This window comes from Stegostoma tigrinum, chromosome 7 (genome assembly GCF_030684315.1).
Source record: "Stegostoma tigrinum isolate sSteTig4 chromosome 7, sSteTig4.hap1, whole genome shotgun sequence".
In the NCBI taxonomy this organism is placed as follows: domain Eukaryota; kingdom Metazoa; phylum Chordata; class Chondrichthyes; order Orectolobiformes; family Stegostomatidae; genus Stegostoma; species Stegostoma tigrinum.
This window is the reverse complement of record NC_081360.1, coordinates 80,605,664-80,626,974: the sequence shown is the minus strand read 5'-3', so window position 1 is coordinate 80,626,974 and position 21,311 is coordinate 80,605,664. Positions and strand designations below refer to the sequence as shown.

The window sequence follows — 21,311 nt, the reverse complement described above, 5'->3', positions numbered from 1 at the left end:
TCCTGAACTGAAAGCAATCTGAATTACGTTTTCAAGATACATTTGGTATCAAATTACTAAGTGTGTAGTTACAAAGCAGAAATCTTTGTGGTCTACGTAGCTTTAAAGCAAAAAGCAGACTCCTCTGCCACTTGAGACAGAACTTTGAATACGTGAGTTACTGAGTTGAAAGGCTCATAATGATACCACTGATCATGAGAAAGAAGCATGGATAGTTTGTAAAAGTCATTTGGATTTCAAGTCAAAATCACAGTCTGGGGTTAAATTTTTCTGTGCGGTTATAAAAGAAAGAAGAAATATGTTGCATTGGAATAAAATGTGCTTCAGAGTTAAAAAGTATTTTTTCAACTGAGGTCATTGTTGCAAAGTTGTAGCCAATTTGTGCACAGCAAGGTCCCACAAGCAGTATTAGGATAAATGGCAGGGTAATCTGTCTTTCTGTGATAACTGTGAGCCAGGACAATTGGAGAACATCCTTATTCTTCTCTGAGAAGTACCACAAGATCTTTTATGTCTGCCTGAGAGGGTGGGTGGAGAATGATGCCTCATGTTTAATATTAGATCTGCAAAGTGTACCATGTATAAAATTTAGAAAACCAATTTTGGGGTGTCATTGATGACCAGGTGGTGAAATATACAAAGCAGAGAGGCGCATGTCTGGTTCCTAATCCATGCTAAATTAGCTGATCTCAGTTGGGTAACAATCAGGGTGCTACAATTAACCTTATTACTGCGGGTTAGGGGATGGGAAAATTATCTAGAGATCCAAGTCCTGAAAATTGTCCAGAAATTCCTGCTGGAAGTATGTTGTGTGTGGACAAGGCAGGAGGATAACATCTAGCGCAAGTATGATGACTACACCACTCCCTAGGTCCGTAATCAAAATTGGCTCTTGTGCAAAGGCTGAAACATAAATAACAACCATGCAAACAGGGTAAATGATAGAAAAAAGCCTTGCGACAGCTTCAAAGCAAGAGGAAGGGTGTGGAATAAACTTTCTGAGAAAGTAAAATATGCATTTTAAAATGAGCATGAATATTCTGAGTCTCTGGACACCTTGAAATGGTGCTTGTGGTCCTTTGCAGTACCCTTACCACAGGTACAGAAGAAAATCATCAGTGTTGTATGGAGAATAGACCAGATTGATGCTATAACTCTGTTTAAACTTGCTGCTCAGGTCCTGGAGCACTGGAGAATAGCTAATGTTGTCCCTTGTTTAAGAAGGGCAGCAAGGATAATCCAGGTAATTATAGGCCGGTGAGCCTGGCGTCAGTGGTGGGGAAGCTGTCTCCTGTTGCCCAGCGAGTTCTCTATCCATCTAGCTAGTACACCCTGGAACCTATGCTACTTCACTTTCCCCATCAGCCTGCCATGGGGAACCTTATCAAATGCCTTACGGAAGTCCATGTATATGACATTGACAGCCCTTCCCTCATCTATCATCTTTGTCACTTCCTCAAACAATTCTATGAAGTGGTAAGACATGACCTTCCCTGTACAAAACCATGTTACCTATCACTAATAAGCCCATTTTCTTCCAAATGTAAGTAGACCCTATCCCTCAGTATCTTCTCCAGCAGCTTCCCCACCACTGACGCCAGGCTCACCAGCCTATAATTACCTGGATTTATCCTTGCTGCCTTTCTTAAACGTGAGGTGATGCGTTTTGCAAGATCCAATTCAAGAGTGAACTATACAATATAATGGAAAAGCACTGGGGAAAATTGATGCACAGAGAGATCTGGGTATTCAGATCCACTGTGCCCTGAAGGTGGCAACACAGCTCGATAGAGTGGTCAAGAAGGCATATGACATGCTTTCATTCATCCGACGGGGTATTGAGTACGAGAGTTGGCAGGTCATGTTACAGGTGTATAGGACTTTGGTTCAAACACGTTTGGAATACTGCATACAGTTCTGGTCTCCACATTACCCAAAGCTTGTGGATGCTTTGGAGAGGGTGCAGAGGAGGTTCACCAGAATGTTGCCTGATGTGGAGGGCACTAGCTATGAAGAGAGGTTGAGTAGATTAGGATTATTTACATTAGAAAGATGGAGGTTGAGGGGAGACCTGATTGAGGTCTACAAAATCATGAGAGGTATAGACAGGATGGATAGCAAGAAGCTTTTTTCCAGAGTGGGGGACTCAATTACTAGGTTCACGATTTCAACGTGAGAGGGAAAAAGTTTAAGGGATATATGCATGGAAAGTTCTTTACGTAGAGGGTGGTGGGTGCCTGGAATGCATCGTAAGTGAAGGTGGTAGAGGCGGGCACGATAGTCTCACTTAAGATGTATCTAGAGAGCTACATGAATGAGCAGGGAGCAGAGGGATACAGATCCTTGGAAAATAGGTGACAGGTTTAGATAGAGATCTGGATCGGTGCAGGCTTGGAGGGCCGAAGGGCCTGTTCCTTGCTGTAATTTTCTTTGCTCTTTGTTTTACATTCTTCTGCCCAGTCCTTAAAAGTAAAAGCCCACAGAGTGCAGATTATATGCCTGACAGTGTACACAAATGCACAAGGAGCAGTAGCAGTTCATTCAGATCTTCAAGACTGCTCTGCCATTCAATAAGATTCTGGCTATTCTGATTGTCACCTCAAATCTGCTCCTGGTAAGCTTTTATCTTGTTCTTCAAGGATTCTTGCACCTTCAACTTCAAAGTATTCACAAAGTCTGCTTCCACAACCTTTTCAGAGAGAAAATTCTGAAGCCAGTAACCCTCTCGGAGGATAATAATCTCCTGAAATAAAAACTGAAAGAACTGCGGATGCTGTAAATAAGTGACCAAAAAAAGAAATTGCTGGGAAAGCTCAGCGGGTCTGGCAGCATCTGTGGTAAGAAATCAGAATTAATATTTTGGATAGGGTGACCCTTCCTCAGACCCTTCTATCCCTGTTCTAAGGAAGTGTCACTCGATTCGAAACATTAACTCTGATTTCTCTAGACAGTTGCTCCCTGACCTGCTGAGCTTTCCCAACAATAATCTCCTTAACTCAGTTTTAAATAACTGACCCCATAGCTCCAAAAAGTGACTACCGAGTTTTAGATTCTCCCATTACAAGGAACATCCTACTCACATTCATCCTGACAAAAAAACCTGAGGATCTTAAGTATTTCAATCAAGTTGCTGTTACTACTCTGAACTCCAGCAGATAGACGCCTAGCCTATCCAAATTTTCATCATAAGACAACCCCATATACCACTATTTCAGGTTTTATTCTAGTAAAATTCTCTAATAGGCATACATGAAGCTGTGCCTTATTATCTGTTAATAGAAGAGGGAACTGCTGTGTCTATAGGGTAAAATCATGCCACAGTGGTTAGCACTGCTGCCTTAAAGCACTTGATCGGCGCAGGCTTGGAGGGCCGAAGGGCCTGTTCCTGTGCTGTAGGTTTCTTTGTTTCTTTGTTTCTTTGATGGCCCAAGTTTTTGCCAGGTGCTCCAGTTTCCTGCAGCAATCCAAAGATGTGTGGGTTAGCTGGATTGGCCGTATGAAATTGTCTTGCCCTGTCTACAGATGTGCAGGTAAATTTGGCATTATGTGGGTAGGTTGGGTATGGGTGTCATGGTCCTTCGAGAGTCAGTGCAGGCTCAATAGGCTGAATGGTCTCTTTCTCCACTGTAGTGACTCGATAATTAAATTGGATTATCTGACTAGTTTACCTGCTAAAAGTGCAATAAAAAAACTATAAAAGTAATAGCATGCAGAAACAACTATCAAGGTTTAAGATTGCGTTTAATTTATAATAGTTACCCTTTTACATTTGAAGAGACAATTTCAGTATTATTATCTCACAATAAAACAGGTTAAAATATTCGTACATGGTGGAAGAAAGTGATGTCATCCATTGAATATGTGGAAATTCCTGCCCAATGAAGCAGTTGAGGCTACGTTGTTGAATGTTTTTAGGGAAAAGCTAGACAGATTTTTGAACCGTAAGGGAATTATGGGTTATGATGAGCAGTGGGTGAGTGGAGCTGAGTCTACAAGAAGATCAGCCACAATCTTATTGAATAAGAGGCACCAGATGGCCTACTCCTGCTCCTATTGCTTATGCTCTTATTGGAACGCAATTTGGTTTGATGTCACAAACTTACATTTTATTTGCTTGTATGTGTCTGATAGAAGGGAGATGGTGGTGCAATGATGATATCACTAGACTAACACTCCAGAGACCAAGGCTGATGCTCTGTGGACTTGAGCTCACATGGCAGCTAATGGAATTTAGTCCCATTAATTATATTTTAGTTTCATTAGTTTTTGTAATGCTGATCATAAAATTATCATCAATTATTACAAAAACCCATCTGTATCATTACTATCCTTTAGGGAAGGCAGTTTGCTGTCCTTACCGCTATCTTACACACGATTCCAAACTCAGAGCAATGTTTTTTCTCTTTATACATGAACGGGATGAGGGTATTGCTGACTGGGCAGCATTTATTGTCCATCCCCAATTGCCCAGAGGTCATTTAAGAGTCAACCACATTGCAGTGGGTCTGGAGTCACATGTAGGCCAGACCAGGTGAGAATGGCAGTTTCCTTCCCTAAAGGGCGTTAGTGAACCAGGTGGGTTTTTTTCTGACAATCGACAATGCATAAACAGTCATCATTAGATTCTTAATTCCGGATATGTATTCAATTCAAATTCCACCATCTGTCATGGAGGGATTTGGACCCGGGTCTCCAGTCTGGGTTTCTGGATAAACAGTCCAGTGACAATACCATTGGGACATCGCCTCCCCAATGTTGTTGACTCATAACTGCCTTTTAAAATGGCCTGTGCCAGCTCTTCAGTTCAAGGGTAATAAATACTGGAATTGCTAGCAATGCCCACATCCCATAAAAGAATTTTTAAAAATATCAACTGCACTTCTTAATGTGAAAAGACATCCAAATTATGACATCACAGGAGATGACATCCAAATTTGGCACCATCTCTAAAATGTCTCCATTGCAGTTGGTGGTAACTAAACAGCACGGGCTTGGGTGTGGTTTTGGTCAGTTCTTGGAACTGCGCCCACAATAAATATCCTTTAAATGTAGCATTACTTTCACATTTTTTGAAAAAAAAGGGTAGCCTTCTAAAGACTGGGCCTTTCCTGATAGTAGCAGTATAAAAATAACATACATGTGAGAAACCGTTTTTGCAGATATTTAAAATGAAAAGTACAGCTGATAAACGCTTAGGCCAGATGTGATAACTTTCCTGAGAGTTGGGGAAACATGTTTGACACTCCATGAAGTTCCAGTTTAGAAAACATTGTCAACTCATGGTCACTTTTACTCAGTTTGTCCTCGGGGTAATAGAACAAAAAACAGTACAGTACAGGAACAGGCTCTTCAGCCCACCAAGACTGGGCTGACACATGCTGCCTTTCTAAATTAAAAATTGCCATTATCAGTCTGTATCTTTCTATTCCACGTCTACACATATATTTGTCAAGATGCGTCTTAAACATTGCTACTGTATGAAACTCTACCACCTGCTCTGGCAGTGCATTTGAGGCACTCCCTGTTAAAAAACTTGCCTATAATATTTCCTTTAAACTTAATCCCTTCTAGCTTACACCTATGTTCCCTGGTAACTGACATTCTACCCAGGGTAAAAGATCCCAACTATCCATTCTATCCATGTTTTTCATAATTTTGTAAATTTCTGTCAGATTGCCTCTCATCCTTCAACATTCAAGTGAAAACAAAATGGAGTTGTCCAATTTCTTCTCATAGGTTATATTCTCCAAACTAGGCAGCATCCTGGTATACCGTTTCTGTACCGTCTCCAAAGCCTGCACAACTTTCTTGTAGCATGGCAACCAGAACTGTGCATAATATTCCAAATGTGGCCTAACTAAAGTTCTGTACAGTTGCCACGTAAATTGCTAATTTTTGTACTCTATGCTTTGGACGATGAAGGCAAGCATGCTCTCTGCCTTCTTGACCACATTATCTACTTGTGTTGCCACTTTCAAGGAACTGTGGACCTGTACACCTATGTCCCTGTGTATGTTGATGCTACTAAAGGTTTTGCCATATGGTGTCTACTTTCCTCCTGCATCTGATCTTCCAAAATGCATCACCTCGCATGTGTCTGGATTACAATCCTGATCTTCCATTGCACTGCCCAACTCTCTAGCTTATCTATAACCTGCTATGTCTTCTGGCAATGCTACTTACTACCTGCAGCTCTGTATCTCTCCTCTTATATGTATAAAGTGCCTTGCAGTAAATCTTCCTAGTAGTAATGTAACACATATTTGAAACATAGAAATGTCTGCTTCGTTATGGTTCCAGTTACTGTACCTATGGGCAATGTCTATAACAACATAGGTAAGCCTGCTCCACAATAGGTGCTGCCTGGCATTATGGCTGCTGTCTTCTTTCATATTTTATTCTCACCATCTCAACAACGAACGTAGACTTCTTGGATGTGAAAAATATGACAGTGATAAAAACTGTTTTTTGGTATGCCTCTCTCACATTTTTCTCAGATTATCTTTACACTCCTTTAGGCTCCTCTTCTCCAATGTAAGATATTATCCCAATAAGAACCCCACCCCATTACCCTAAACACTGTTAATCAGCACTTGCAGCAATATTGAGCATTCCAATGATGATTATAAGTTGATAACTTAACATGATAAGTTAATATTAGATCTTGGAAACTTTCAACATTTGAAACAAAGTCAGTCCGAGCACTAGGGTTTTTGACAGCAAGTTTAATGAAATATAATGCTTGGCTCTAAGAAAGACTGCAACTGAAGAAGAGTAGTGCAGAGACTAAACAGAATGAAAACACAATGGACTGAACTCTTACCAAATGTTAGATGGAAAGGATATTGCTTTGCATGCCTTTGCTAAAAGTTTCAATGTATCTGCATGGACTATAATTCAAAAGGCTGACTCAAATATGCCAAAAAAATGACTTTTCATATGTCAGAAAACCAAGCTTCTTTGGATTACAAACTTATTGCGCATCTCTAAAAGGGAGAGGTTAGCGGGAGTTTGAAGTTCTTTGCACAAGGGAGCAAAGGGCCATGTACTTTAACTGAAATGTCTTTAACAGCAGTAAAGAAGGGTCTAGGCCTGAACGTCAGCTTTCCAGCTCCTAAGATGCTGCTTGGCCTGCTGCGTTCATCCAGCTCCACACCTTGTTATCTCTCTTCCAAATTAAGGTAGATGTTTGTTCCAGCCCCTCTGGCCACTGATAAAGAATCCCAAACAGGAGCTGCTTTGAGGCCCTCCTTTTTAATCATGGAGAGAGTGTTAAATGACTAGGGTGGGTTGAGATTCTTCCAAGCAGATTGATCTCTTCCAGAGGTTTCTGTACCAACAGAAAAAGTGTCGCTTCATGATCAACAATAATGTTTTTATGTACTTTCCTCAAGTCTACACGTATGTTTACATTTTACACTAGTGATTCAGGTCAAATCCTTCCATGCATTCTGGCTGTTCTGAGGTTCAGAACTCCTTGGGAGCTAAAGCAGAACTCTGATAAGGATTATCAAAAGACAAGAGCTTTCTTCTTCAGCTATTCAGACTTGTGAAACAACTTCATGGAAATGTGACAGTTGATGGGTCCCTGGGAGTCTCTGTATTTCTCTTCTTTGAAGAAAAAAGCAAAATTGTCAGGAGTTCCCACTTTGTAGTGTTTTAGATACCTGTGCTCCTGAGAATGACGAACAGCATGCCTGGTGGTGACTCAATCTAGTCCCATTCATTAAGGATGAATTTGGCTGGGATCTGGAGGGCTTGTAGGGCAGACCAGATCAGTTTTACACGGCCAGGCAGACATTACATCATTTTTTCCTCCCTCTCTATTTTTAAGGAAGTAGGTGAGAGAGAGAGAAAGAAAGAGAGAGAGAAGACTGCAGAGTGCAGTTAAAGATTGCAGATTGATAGGCTTTGTTTCGAAAAAAGGATTGTTAAAACGAATGGCACTGCTTTGAAGTAAGACATGTCAGTTATGATGGGATGTTGGCATCCATTTGAGCTGTTTTGCTAAAAGCTGTGGGGGCTGTGCAATTTGTGGGGTTCAGTGGGGTTGGGGGAAGGCAGAGTATGAAATAACTGAAAGAAAAACAAAGGAGAGAAAAATGTGGATGGGGGGGAGCGAAATGCCTGCATTGTGGGACTGAGACAGGGCAACTTCAGTGGTCTTGGATCCCTTTCATCAATAGTGGAAATTACACACTCCCTCACGGATACATGATAATTATACATTGCTGCACAGAGGAACTTGACAGCGCTCCAGAAATGTGACAGAAAGATGCCCAGGCACCAAACACAACAGCTTTTTACTTCTCTTCTTTTTTGTTAGGTGGGGGAGGAAGAGAGAGAATCCTTTGCAGTAGTCGAGAGGTGAAAGGGGAGGTCAGCTGGTTATTGTGCGGGCCTTTGAATTCATCCTATTCCTTGTTTACCTCACTGGGCGCAGTGATATGATTTGTACAATACGAGGTCGCAACATGTTACTGGGGACGACAATTTGCTGATTCAAGAGGGCGATTGTGTCTGGTGCCAGTCAGTCGCAATTAGGAAAGGCATCAGGGAGGCCTGAAGGAGCTGCAGTGTCTTGGGCCCAGCTTCATAGAAATCAGCTCACCTGAAACTAATTGTCACAACAGAGTCCGTATGTAAATGAGCCCCGGGGTTAGCGTGGGAACAGGAAAACTGTCGCAAAGATAGGTGACCTGCTGGGCAGGGGGTCCGTTCAGGGGAATTCTTTGTTTGAAGAGTAAAAATTGTTTCTCTTTGTTTAAAACCTGGAATGAAAAGTAGAGGGGGAAGAAGAATCACAGAAAATCCAGTGGTTTGCATTGCTCACAGCATTTGTATCACAGCCAAAACAAAGCAAAAATGCAATGGACTTGACTTTTTTTCTCATTTTTTTTCTCTTTCTGTTTACTTGCTGCTGATAACAGAATGAAACATTATCTTTCACCATATTTTTTCATCTCCCTTATTCTCACGTGGAAACACTCTTTACCACACCCCCTCCATCAACCCTCCACACGCCCTACTTTGAGGAAAGTGTTTACAAATAGCTTTTGTAAGCTGCATTTCAAAAATTTCATCAATAGCAAAACATTTTTTTATGCATCTCATACTTCAAAAGATATAATGTAGTGTCATATTGTTAAAAGATGATTGTGCCCAGGTAATTTTTTTCAGCTCTTCAGAAAGTGAAGAGTTGCCAAACATGGTATTGTTTGGTAAGGTTGTTCTCTTTAACAATGATAATATATTGATGAACAAATGGCGGGAGTCTGTATGAAATAAAGATTCTACATGAAAAGTGCTGATTTTATACACAATGTCAGCCAGCTCATTCCCCATGTTGATTTACATGACGTTTTTTTTCTCTCTCCCAGAGTCTGGGCAACTAGCAGGTGCTTCGATTGAAGGTTAGTCAGTCACAACTGATCAGCAAATTTAACCCCAGATTTTGTGGTGTGTTCATGTATACCTTTGTGTCTGTGTGTCAGTATGTTTATGTACCTCTGTGTGTGCTTGTGAATTTAATTTGTGTGTGTGCATGCATGTTTGTGTATTTCTCTGTTCATGTGTGAATGCATGTGTGTTTATGTCTTCAGGCTTGTGGGTGTTCATGTCTCAATGTGTGTGTGTGTGTGTGTGTGTGTGTGTGTGTGTGTGTGTGTGTGTGTGTGTGTGTGGCAATGTACACATATGTATGTGTGTTTCGGTAGCCAGCAGTTTTAAGAACGTAATTAATGGCTGTAAGATAATTGTTCATTCCTACTCCAAAGTCCCTCCCCCCATATCAGGTGGAGAAGGTGGGGGTCGGGATAGAATAGGAGTTGGGGAAGTGATTGTGGGTTGATATCATTCATCAAAAGAACAAATAAAAGGCATGCATTTCACCCTATTGCTGACTGTATTAAGGTTTTGAATACATTGCCATCTGTGGGTTGATCAAACATAATAATACCTCCTTGCATAAATTTTAATAATGTTTTCTCTGACTTTCCTATAAGGGGTATGTTGGGAAATAGTGTATGAAAGTAATTTCATTTGAAAAACTGCGAAATGGGTACTCAGGGAGTTGTGTCCTATATATTGCAATAAATTAGACTGAAACAGAGCTATGATATCAAATCGCCCCTGTCAGATTACGGTTCACAAGTGGCAGTCTGACACCGTTTGTAAACTAGAAGCTGTTGTTAGTGTCATTGTTCCAGTTCTGTATCCCAACCATTTCCCCATTTTATATATATATATTTTTTCCCACTGCTGTCTTTCCCTCCCTGCTCCCTTCATCTTAACTAAGTTTGGCAAAATAAGCGGCTCTTCTGCAGCAGCTAGGAAGCATTCTGCCGCCAACTCATCAAACTTTAATCGTAACTGCATCTTAGTTTTTGAATAAAGAACACTTAAAAAATTTAGATGCAAATTATTTTGCATTATTCATGCCCTTGGTGTCCTTGTAGATTTAAACACTTCTGAGGCCACCTTGATTCCAGTAATTACCTAGGCACTTGCTGCTCTGTCATGAATAAGGTATTTCATACAAGCAAAGTGTGTGCCCGATGAGCTTTTAAAGTCCCTTTTACGCTGAACTTGTGTACTGCTTGGTGTGCATGAGTGAGAGTAACATGCAGCATGATCTGTCTCAGGTGGTGAGAGGCTGTGTCTGAGAATGATGTGATGGAGGCTGAGGACTTCCTGCACATGGTCACTCTCTTATTGCAAGAACTTGAGAAAAATAGTTAACATTTGCAGTCAATCATTGTAACTACATGTTGGTGCATTTAATATTTAATCATTTTAATAATGCTGTGTGGCTTGCTTTTATCGTTTAACATATTAACCATTCTTTTCTGTCATTTAGAACGTTAGTTCACCTTCTTATTTACTGAGGCTGTTAATTTTTTTTATTTTTGTACAAAATGGATGCTTCACTTTGGGTACTGCTTATAATTTCTTGTTCAGGATTCCAATTCAATGTTTGTTGAGTCGTCACCTTTTCCATACCTCAATTTAATAAAATGTTTGGAAAATAATTAAGCATCTTGACAAGAAATAAGTTCAATGGACCAGTTTGAAATTATTTATTTGTTTGTTAAAAACTCTCTTTACTGTAGTAAGAGGTAGAATCATGTTTCTGTCACAACATAGAACTAACATTTTAATACCTGTCCTTCTAATTATACACACAGTGTACTCTGTTGTACACTTTCTACAGTTCTAATTTTCTCATATAGATACTCCCATTTAGTTTTTCAAACTGATGTCATGGTTTTATTATCCTTTCCCTCCTACTGTCACTTTTAAAATTTATTTTACGAAAACTGTTAATAGCTGTATACAGTTTAATTATTATTTTCTTACCACACAGTCAGATCCAAGTGTTCACAGCTCTCTCTAAGCAAAAAGATCTCCATGAAATGACAGAAGCAATCCGCAGCTAATGTAGCTATCCTGTGTTTTTGTAATAATGCGTGATGGTTTTGGGAACACAGTGGCGTGAAAGTGGCCTGAGAACTTGGTGTCAAGTCACCCATTGCTTTGGGTTTGTCTCCGCTGTGACTCCAATCTGTGATAAATATCTTACTGGGACTGAACCCTGTAAATGTTATTTTCATGCCTTTTATCATTTTTTCATTTCCCTGATTGGAAGGATAGAAGTGCTGATTGCAGGGTGCTGTTGTATGTGCAGAATATGAGGAAGTGGAAGTTATTATGAAGATCCCAAGCAATTTTATGGTCTTCAAATATCATGAAGTATCAAGCTGTCTCCAGAGTTATGTAACTTTCACCAATATCACCACAATAGTTGAAGATTGGCTGGTAAAGTCCAAAGAAATTCATGCCTCCATATAAAACATTCTTTCACAGTATCATTTTTCTTATGTTGAACTGCATTTAAATGTAGAGATACTCAAAATTGTTTCCCATCTCTCCAGTTATCGTAGAATTGGTTGGTAGCGCATTAGTGACTGAGGGGGCATTTTTGTATCTCTATCAAGTGACTTTGTAATTGATCATTTTATGATGGCAACTGGAAAGTTATATCTGGCTCTTCCATCATACCAGCTGTAAATAACTAAGGCTTGCTAATGTACAATATTTATAGCATTCACCTGAGAGTTGGCTTGGTACTTGTTTAGTAAGCCTGCCCACTCTGAAAATATCAGGAATATTGAGTTTTGGAATTGAAGAAAATAAGACAAATGGGAAAAAATTGAGTTTTCTTAATACATGTTAAACTCTTCTGTTGAGAAATTGGGCATATTGACAATTGTTTCAGGTGCTTTGATCAGCTATATGACTCCAAAATGCTATTCACATTGCATAGCACGCTTGTGGAGTGAACTGAACCAGATAACGTTATGATCAGGGCCAGACAATCTAATGTTCAGTTGTTAGTGGGGATGCAGTGAATGCCCTTTGGAATTACCAAGAGTAGGCAGATCATGATGGAAATTTAGATACAGTACTGATTTGATGCCAGGATGAAATTTCAGCATTCCAGTCTCGTAAACCTTTGCAGAGCCGAATACATGTTAAGTGTAGGAAGGACAACTACCGTTGTATCCTGTACCTCATTCCCTGCATTATCAACATTATTTAAAGGCATCATTAATTACTTACATGTTAGTTGCTGGTTGATTTCTTTTGACTGTTGTTATGTTTGACTTACAAATATTTGGTGTTTTCTGTAGTTGATTCAACTTTCAAAAGTTTTGCAGTGTTTCGGGTTTTCAGGATTTTTTTCCGAGTTTGTGGCATCTGTATAAGCCAATCACTGCTGAGGTTGGGTGCATGAATAAGCATTCTTTATAATACAACATGATGGGGAGAGGCCACACAAAGCAGAGCAAGAGTCTAGAAGGGGAATGGGGAGCAGGAAGAGGGGGAAGAAGAGCTCTCACCAGGAGATCATATCTAGGTTGTGCTTCTTCAGTGCCTGCAGCCTGGCTGATGCACTGCGCATTGGTTGAGCTCATAGGTGCAAATGGAACTTGTCCCCACTAACATGATGGAGTGGATGGGATCAAAGTGGATAAAGCCCTTTGCCACCATGCTGGATTCTTCCATGTTCCTTGACATTGCCAGAAAAGTTCTTCCAAGCATACCAAGCATCCTGTACAGTTGTATATCCATCAACCTCCTCTGTACTTACCCTATCACTGTCTTCATTTAAGCCCTGCCCATGTCAAGGAGTTGGCACCTACATTATCTTTTGTTCCTGTTCTGGCTGCAAACCATTCATGCCCAGCAAATCACCAAGTGCAGATTCCACCTCTAATCTGTCCTTAAAGGTTATGCACACCGTCACTCTCTGAGTTGGTGACTGTGAAAGCCAATGTTACTGCTAAATATGTTTATCACCATTCTCTTGGTGTTCGTCTACTGCATGTCCATGCAGGACCTTTTAAGCATTGGAAAGCAGAAGGACATACAGTTAACATTGTGGTGTGGAGAGAGTGGCAAAAGTAGGAGGTGCATATTTTCACCATTATCAATTAGTGAGTGTTGCATTTGGATGCAAGAAGGAGGGTGAAACCTGGGGATTCCGTCATTTTTGATGGATTCACCCCCAAGAGCAATGGTTGCTCCAATACAACCAACCTGGCCTCTTCCTATAGATGAGGCTTAGGAAATGAAGACTCACCTGCCTACTTTCAATGATCTGCTGCTGCCTCTAGTTGTACATCACCTGTCATACATGGGAGGGGAGTGTGTCATTGAGTGTTGTGTAATTTGTTTATCTAATGTTGCTGTAATGGATGAGTGATTGGCATTGTTGTACAACCTGTAGATGTGCATGTGAGATTTGTGTGTAAAGGTGAATCTAAGCTCAAGAATATTAGGTAGGAGAAATTATTGAGAGAGGTTGTTGGTAAATGAGCACAGTGTGTATGATGATTTGAGCATTGGCTTTGGCTCTAGTGGTAGCTTGTAGGATAGGAAAACTGAAGATGCATTCACTGACCTTGCCTACATGTGAGAGATCATTAAATTTCTTTGCAACACTGCATCCAGGTCATGGCGGGGCCGGGATGCGGGGGAGGGGGCCGTGGTTTTGATTCCTCGCATTGAACTTCATGGTTATTTACTCTCGCTGCCTTTTGATTGTGAATCTGGAACGCCTCCTTTCCCCCACCTCCCTACGGATTCAATACATTTTTCCTCCTTTCCACACCCTCTGGAGCAGCATTTGGAAACCTTAGACACTTTGCTCTCTGTCTCATCCTTTGCCATGTCACAACTCAGCACTCAGTCACAATGCACCTCCACTTTAAGAAATGTAGGCTAGCTTTAATTGATTCTCACCACTTGTGATATTGGCCCACTACTGATACAGCAGTCATGGTTAGTAATTGGCCCAGGCACAGAGGTCATTCAAACAATAGGCAGCTTGAGATTACTGGGCTGCTTATATTGCAGTTAACTAGCACTGGTTAATCAAGCATTGTTCTGGGGCTGCCCAAGGTCGCTCCTTTTTTGTGTTGTTGTTGGGCAGTTTCATGTGGTAGCATTAATCTTCCAACTATAGTTGAAGCTGGGCTTCAGCAATTGCTTTGCAATGGTATATCTACATCGGGCCTCCTATTTGTTACTAAACGTATATTGCTAGATTTAATGCATTGAGCTTAAATTTTGTTTGTAATAGAGATTAATACACATCTTGGTTTTGTCATTAGCTATTTTGGGTAAGATATAATTCAGTGAAGTTGAGCTTTGTAAGACATAGTAGTACACTGTGGAAACAGATCTCTCGGAAATATCACAAAATGCTTCACATACAACAATTACACTGTTGTTCTAATAGTAACTGCAACAGCAGTTTTACACACACCAGAGTCCCACAAACAGCAATGAGATGGATGAAAAGATAATTTGCTTTCTGGTTCTGTTGTTTCTGGTTGACCAGGACATTGAGATAACTTCCTACTTCATTTAAATAGTACCATGAAATGCTTACCTGAACAGATAAATGGGCCAACATAATTGACGGAGGGGTAGTGTGGAGCAGAGATGAAATGGGATTAGTTTTGCATTGGATTCATGATAAGCAAGGGTTAGGGTGGTGCTAAGGTTTCTTTTTTGAAACCTGGAAGAGTCATATTGCAGGCACAAGGTAATTAAACAGTTAAAAAACGAAAAGGTCCCCTGGTTAAAAAGAAGGGTTGCCCATTTAAACAAAGAGATTAGGCAAAAGATATTCTCACAGTGCCGGTCATGAACTAACATTTAAAGAAATTTACCCTGAATAAATATCTGTTTCCGGTGCAGAAAACATTCCGTTCATATCTTCGTTATAAAGTATACAATATAAAGACCATTTGTAGTTAGACTCCCAGAAATGATTGTATGAGACCTTCAAATAACTCGAGAAAATAAAATCCAGTTTGTAAATAGTTATTGGCACATGAAATGATTTGGTTCCAACAAGCTACGTTCAATTCAAATAGGTTTGGATTCTATACAAGCTCTTCTGTTTCGGGATAAATGTTGAGAAGCAACAGGCAAAATTCCAAGGATAGAAGACTGGTGAGATGCTTACCTGATCATCAGAGATGATCGTACAAAACCTCTAAGATATCAATATAATGTTGCAACCTATGATATTGAGCTACGACTGCATCTATTTTTCTTAATGATGGTGATTTACTGGACTAAATTTTGTATCCTCATATTGTGTTGGCATGCAGGAAAAACATGAAAGATTAGCAATCTCACAGAGAATTGAGGTACTGTTGGGGCTACTAAGTTCAGAAAAACTGTTGCAACTTTTTTTATCAAAAATCCTTTTTTACTTTGCTGCTTGGCTATGGCTGTTGCTGATATTGGAACATACATTTAAGTACAGTGATTGTTAAAAATGATGAATGAGGGACAAAGTCAGCTCTGGAGCAACTGAATATGACATGGATTACTGGCCTTCAGTTTCAACCATTCTGGAATGGTTCTGGAATGATATTCGCAGGTCTCAAACTTTGAATTGACACTCCTGAAAATTCAGCAGTGGCTGTTGATTGATTATGGGAATTTGAATTGAAACTTAAAAATGATCTTTGAAGTTTTGAATGTGTTTCTATTCACTGCATAAATGCAAGATTGACATTAATCAATCCAATGAAGGAATTTATAAAAAGAAGTCAGAAAGTAGGGCGAACATGAAACCCACTGCCACTTGGGATGGCTAAGGTGAACAGTATAAAGATATTAAAGGGTGAATCTAGATAAATACATGAGAGAATAAAGAATGTTGAAAAACTGATTGCATTAGAAGACATAAGCTGGGAGGAGGCTCAAGTCAAGCATTAACACCATCAATGTCCTATTAGGCTAAAGGGCCTGTTTCTGTGCTGTAAGTTCGTTGGAATATGATGGACAGTGTTTGTTTAAAACAAAAATCTGCTGAAAATATGACACATGCTAACACCAAGGACAGTGGGTTGATTTCACTTTACTCTGATAGAACTGAGTCTGAGTTACAATAATAAAGTGATCTGCTTAATATTTTGGTTTTTGTGCAAAATAAGCTTGCAGGTTTGTTGTGTTGCTAACTCTGCTCAGATGTAATTGTTGATGTTTCATCACTTGACTCCTTACCTCGAAATACCATGTTCAGACAAACAAACTCTTGTTATCTCAAATAACTTTACACTTCCTAAATGAAAATTTTCAACAGAAAGAAAAACACTTAAGGCCCCTGTGATTTTCCCCCAGAGCTGCACAGAGAATTGTAAAGGAGATTAATACTTAATTTTTAGAGATTCCATAGTAAACTGAGCTGTGCATCAAACACACTGTATCCATTTAGAGATGTAGGTACATAATGGACAGGGAGGAGTTATCAAGCACTAAAATCTCAAGTAAAGACAGTGTCCTGCGAAAAGCATGAAAATAAAGCTTAACCATTTTATATGTTCTACCCTCTCAGGGTTTCTAGCTTGTAAGAACCTCTTAACTAGTTTCAATATAATGTAAAAGTTTTGGGTTTTGAATTACTGTAACACATATGTTTGTTCTATGCATAAGTTAGAAAACTAATTTTGTCCTTTGTGATGTGAGGAAGCACAGGTTTGTGACTGATGAATTAGGAACCATTTTATAAAGAGCGAGACTTTGGGCTACTTTCTCATCCAAATGAATAGTAATTGTTGGAGAAATCATAAGGTTTTTCTTTAATGCACAGATGAGCTGGATTGTGGCCTAAATGTTTTGATAAGCCTCCACTCTTCAAAGCACATGTGCAATATTGACTGAATGTGAGTTTTTTTTGAAGTGAAGCAGACAGAGAAAAGTTTTTTTTCTCCTCACAGAGACTACAACATCAAGACAAGGTCCCACAATCCATCATACCCTGCAGGCAGTGCACGGCTACTGGAGATGCCAGCCGGAGATCAGTAGTTCCACAGACTTGACAGTGAAATACAAGACGATTTATAACAACTAGGTAACAGCTTTGGCTCCAGCAGGACATTAAGTGGAGCTTCATGCTGAGGGGGAGAGAGAGTTAGATAGAGAGAAGCTGGGATGTGACTGACAGAGAAACATAAGTGTTTCTGCCATTCTTTGACACTACCCTCTCTCTCTCTCGATCGCAGCCACATTCGCACATTCCTGCCATCCCAGTCTCATCAGGAGCCTGATAAGGTAGATGCAGTCTGTTCACCTCCCCTGCCCAGAGAAGGACAATGCCAGGAATGTCTGCAATGTGTTCTATTTTTGTCACACCTATGTGTGGCCATCCATCTGGTCTTAATCAATCAGTCTCATCCCAAAGCTTTGTTGAACTACCAGCTGAAATAATATACTATTTCATCAGGATACTGCCTGAAGGATGGCGGCTGTGCAAATCCCTAGCCAGCGCATGTTAATTGTGGTTACATATCTGTGAACCTAGGAGCTAACAGGGAATTAGGGTAAAGGAAGGATTTATGTGGTAGTTGCACTTTAAAAAAAAACTTGTATTCACTTTTTCAGCTCTATAAGAAAGAGTGTTTGAATGACAATCACCACCTCAACGCCTTTTTGTGTGTCTATGTGAGTGTTCTTTTCAGGATGGAACTTTTTCCTGCTGCCTAGGTAACTGCCTGGGAAGGTTGGAATATCTGGTGACGGAGTTGTGATTGAGGGTCCTGACACAACCTTTGTTGTAATGAGGTGTTTGATGGGCATTCACTCTTAAAACTAGTTTGCTTTACCACTTAATGCCCTCAACTCCTTCACCACTGCTACCTCCCATAAAGAAAATACCTCCTTTCAGCTTTTAATCAGAATGAAATATCATAACAACTTCAGCACTGAGAGCAACTTTGACTATAAAATGTAATTATTATTACAGAGTGCTTTGTGACAAGACATGTTACAGGGAGGGTGAGTACATAAGTGTGTTTCACTTGACTGTTAGTGAATCCGCAGGAGTGAGGGATGTAGTTTACAAAAGAATGTGGAGGTATCTATCTGGCTTATATAAGACAGAGAATCTGTGTTCTTGTATGGGAAAGATATAAAAAATTAATGTGAAAGTACGTGAATGTGGCCAAATTTATTATTTTTGCTCTAAATTTAATTTTAATTTTAATTCGGATTAGACCTGTTGTAACATTTACCAGAGTTTGGGTATTGTTGTTGGAATGTAATATTGAAAGATTTCGGAGAGATAGGCAAGGCTTATTCTAGTACTACATAATTACACGAAAGACATTGTAAAAAGACCTAAGCCACCCTCACTCATTCAATTATCACATCTCTTGAAGGTGATAACTCAGATTGCTGTTACCTTCTGTAACTGGTAAGTATCATCTAGGGTCTTGCCCAGGTGGATGTTCTTCAAGCATGAGTCCAAATGGTGAATAATCATAAAATCCTTCAATTGTTTTGGGGTAGGGAGACATCCCAGGGTAGTGATCAGGGTAGGAGGTGTTGTGTGGGTGCAGCAAAATTACTTCAAGATGGACATGAAGCCACATTTGCACACATTTATGCCAGGGATCATTGGACAACGAAGAGGAGTCATACCTTGAACTCTAGTTCAGGGCTGCTGAGACCACCAGTCGCACTGCAACTACATTGAGAATAAATGAGACTGCTTTCAGTTGGAGCCATTGTTTTGACTATATAAATATCTAGATTATTATAGTGTTAAGGGAGAAACATATTCTCACACCTTGCTCTATAATCCTGAGAGTTGAGTTTGAGGTCGATAGGACAGTGAAAATGGTATTAGGTTGCTTCATCGGTAAGCTCATTGAGTATAAGAGTTGCGAGATCATGTTGCAGCTGTACAGGACACTGATTAGGCCACTTTTGGAACACTGCATTCCGGTCTCTCTGCTGTAGGACGGATGTTGTGAAACTTAAAAGTGTTCGGGAAAGATTTACAAGGATGTAGCCAGGTTGGAGTATTTGTGCTATAATGAGACACTGAACAGGCTGGGGCTATTTTCCCTGGAAGTTCAAAGGCTGAGGGGTGACAATATAGATGTTTATAAATCATGAGGGGCATGGATAGGTGAATAGACAAGGTCTTTTCCTGAGGGTGTGGAAGAAAAAACTGGAGGGCATATGATTAAGGTGAGAGGAGAAGGATTAAAAAGGAATCTAAGTAGCAATGTTTTCACACAGAAAGTGTTGTGTGCATGGAATGAACTGACAGAAGAAGTGGTGGAAGCTGATACAATTACAACATTTAAAAGGCATCTGGATGGGTATATGAATAGGAAGGATTAAGAGCGATATGGGCCAAATGCTGGCAAATAGGGCTTTATTAATTTAAGATATCTGGTCAGCATTGACAAGTTGGATCGAGGGGTCTGTTTCCATGCTGTACAGCTCTATGATTGCCTTTTAGTTGCTTCTTGATATCTATGATTACAAGACTATAATCATCAATCTTCGCTTCACTTGACATCACGAATGTGGACTGCTGCCCACAAACCACTGTCTCCATCCATGATGTCACCTGAGGATGAACTGTAGACAGAATGTCTGCTGCTTGGCTGGCCCAAACCAGAGCTTTGTGACAATGAGAAACTGGGGCAGCAAGAGGTAAGTGAGAGATGGAGTGACACCAGTGCGTGTACAGATGTCTTATTTTTGAGGAAGGTAGTGTAATTCATTCAACTATAATTCCTTATTAATCAAACTATTTGTAGAGATTTTCTTTTTAGACATGTTTTCTAAGAAGCAGGCAGCACTTTGCTGTGCGACCTAAGTGGTAGTGACAAGCTAGTCAGTATAATTCAGCATGTGTCCATTATCATGTGTAGGCGATCAAAGCAAAACCGCTTGTAGCATCACACACTCACCACCAGTTCCTGACAGAAAGTTATTCCAGACAGGCTTGATTAACTGCAATTCATATATATATCTCCCTTTAATCATGCACACCCCAGATTGAAAGTGCAGGTCATTGCCTACCATATAACCCATATCCAAATAAGTTACTTTACTGGTCATGTGTCTTGGACTCAGCATTCTGTTGGTCAGTTCACATTCCAAAGGTGGAAATTTAAAGTTGAGAAATACATTTGTTATAATTCATAGTGAGCAGCATGTTGCAAAGCAGTAACTAATACTCGTACAAATAGGATTCTGATTCTATTGACAAATCACATAAACTGGTTAGTCAAAGTCCTAAGATAACAAGCTGTACATCTGGATGAACACAGCAGGCCAAGCAGCATCAGAGGAGCAGGAAGCCTGATGTTTCGGGCCGAGACCCTTCTTCAGGTTTCTGCATCTGCAGAATCTGCAGTTCCTACTATCCCAGCCAGAGTCCTGAGACTTATCATTGCTGTGCAATTCATGCCAAAATTACATTTGCTGGTTTTCATAACATATAACTTTTTAAAATTTAAACTGACCTAGCTTTAGAAGTTTAGAGTTACCAGATTAGTGCAGTGATTTGGTTAATCATCTAACTCGCAGGTAGAAATGATTCTCTTTGATATACCACGTGACATAAAGCCACAGCACTAATGTTGCACGAGGACAGCAAAGCTGCTGTAAGGTTTTACTGTGAATCTTGGCAAAACCATTTATTATCTTTTCTGAGCGCACTCTTTGTGGGTCACAGTCTTCTTAAAAAGTGGGCATCACTCCCATATTTTGTCCAGGTGGTACAGTTGAGTGCCAGTGGATTGCCTAATGTTACACAAAAGGAAAAGGCACTGCTGGACAGTAACCAAAAGCTGATTCTTCCACATCTTCCCCTCCTCACAACACTACAATAATAAGATTTATCTCTATAGCTCCTTTCCCTTAGCTAATTTCCCAACATTAGGAACACCAAGACCAATTTATCAGTTCTACTACTGTCC

At 40.0% G+C, this 21,311-nt stretch overlaps 1 protein-coding gene across 7 annotated transcripts in view; it reads left to right on the top strand.

The window, feature by feature from the left end:
• zeb2b (zinc finger E-box binding homeobox 2b) overlaps window positions 1-21,311 on the top strand; it is a 142,113-nt gene that overhangs the window by 25,966 nt on the left and 94,836 nt on the right. For 4 of the 7 annotated variants that reach the window (XM_059647447.1, XM_059647448.1, XM_059647449.1 and 1 more), the window contains exon 3: window positions 9,381-9,413. The exons of the other annotated variants lie outside the window; for them this stretch is intronic. In XM_059647447.1, coding sequence (XP_059503430.1) covers window positions 9,381-9,413 — 33 coding nt within the window. The remainder of the gene's footprint in view (window positions 1-9,380; window positions 9,414-21,311) is intronic. 7 annotated transcript variants of the gene reach the window in all.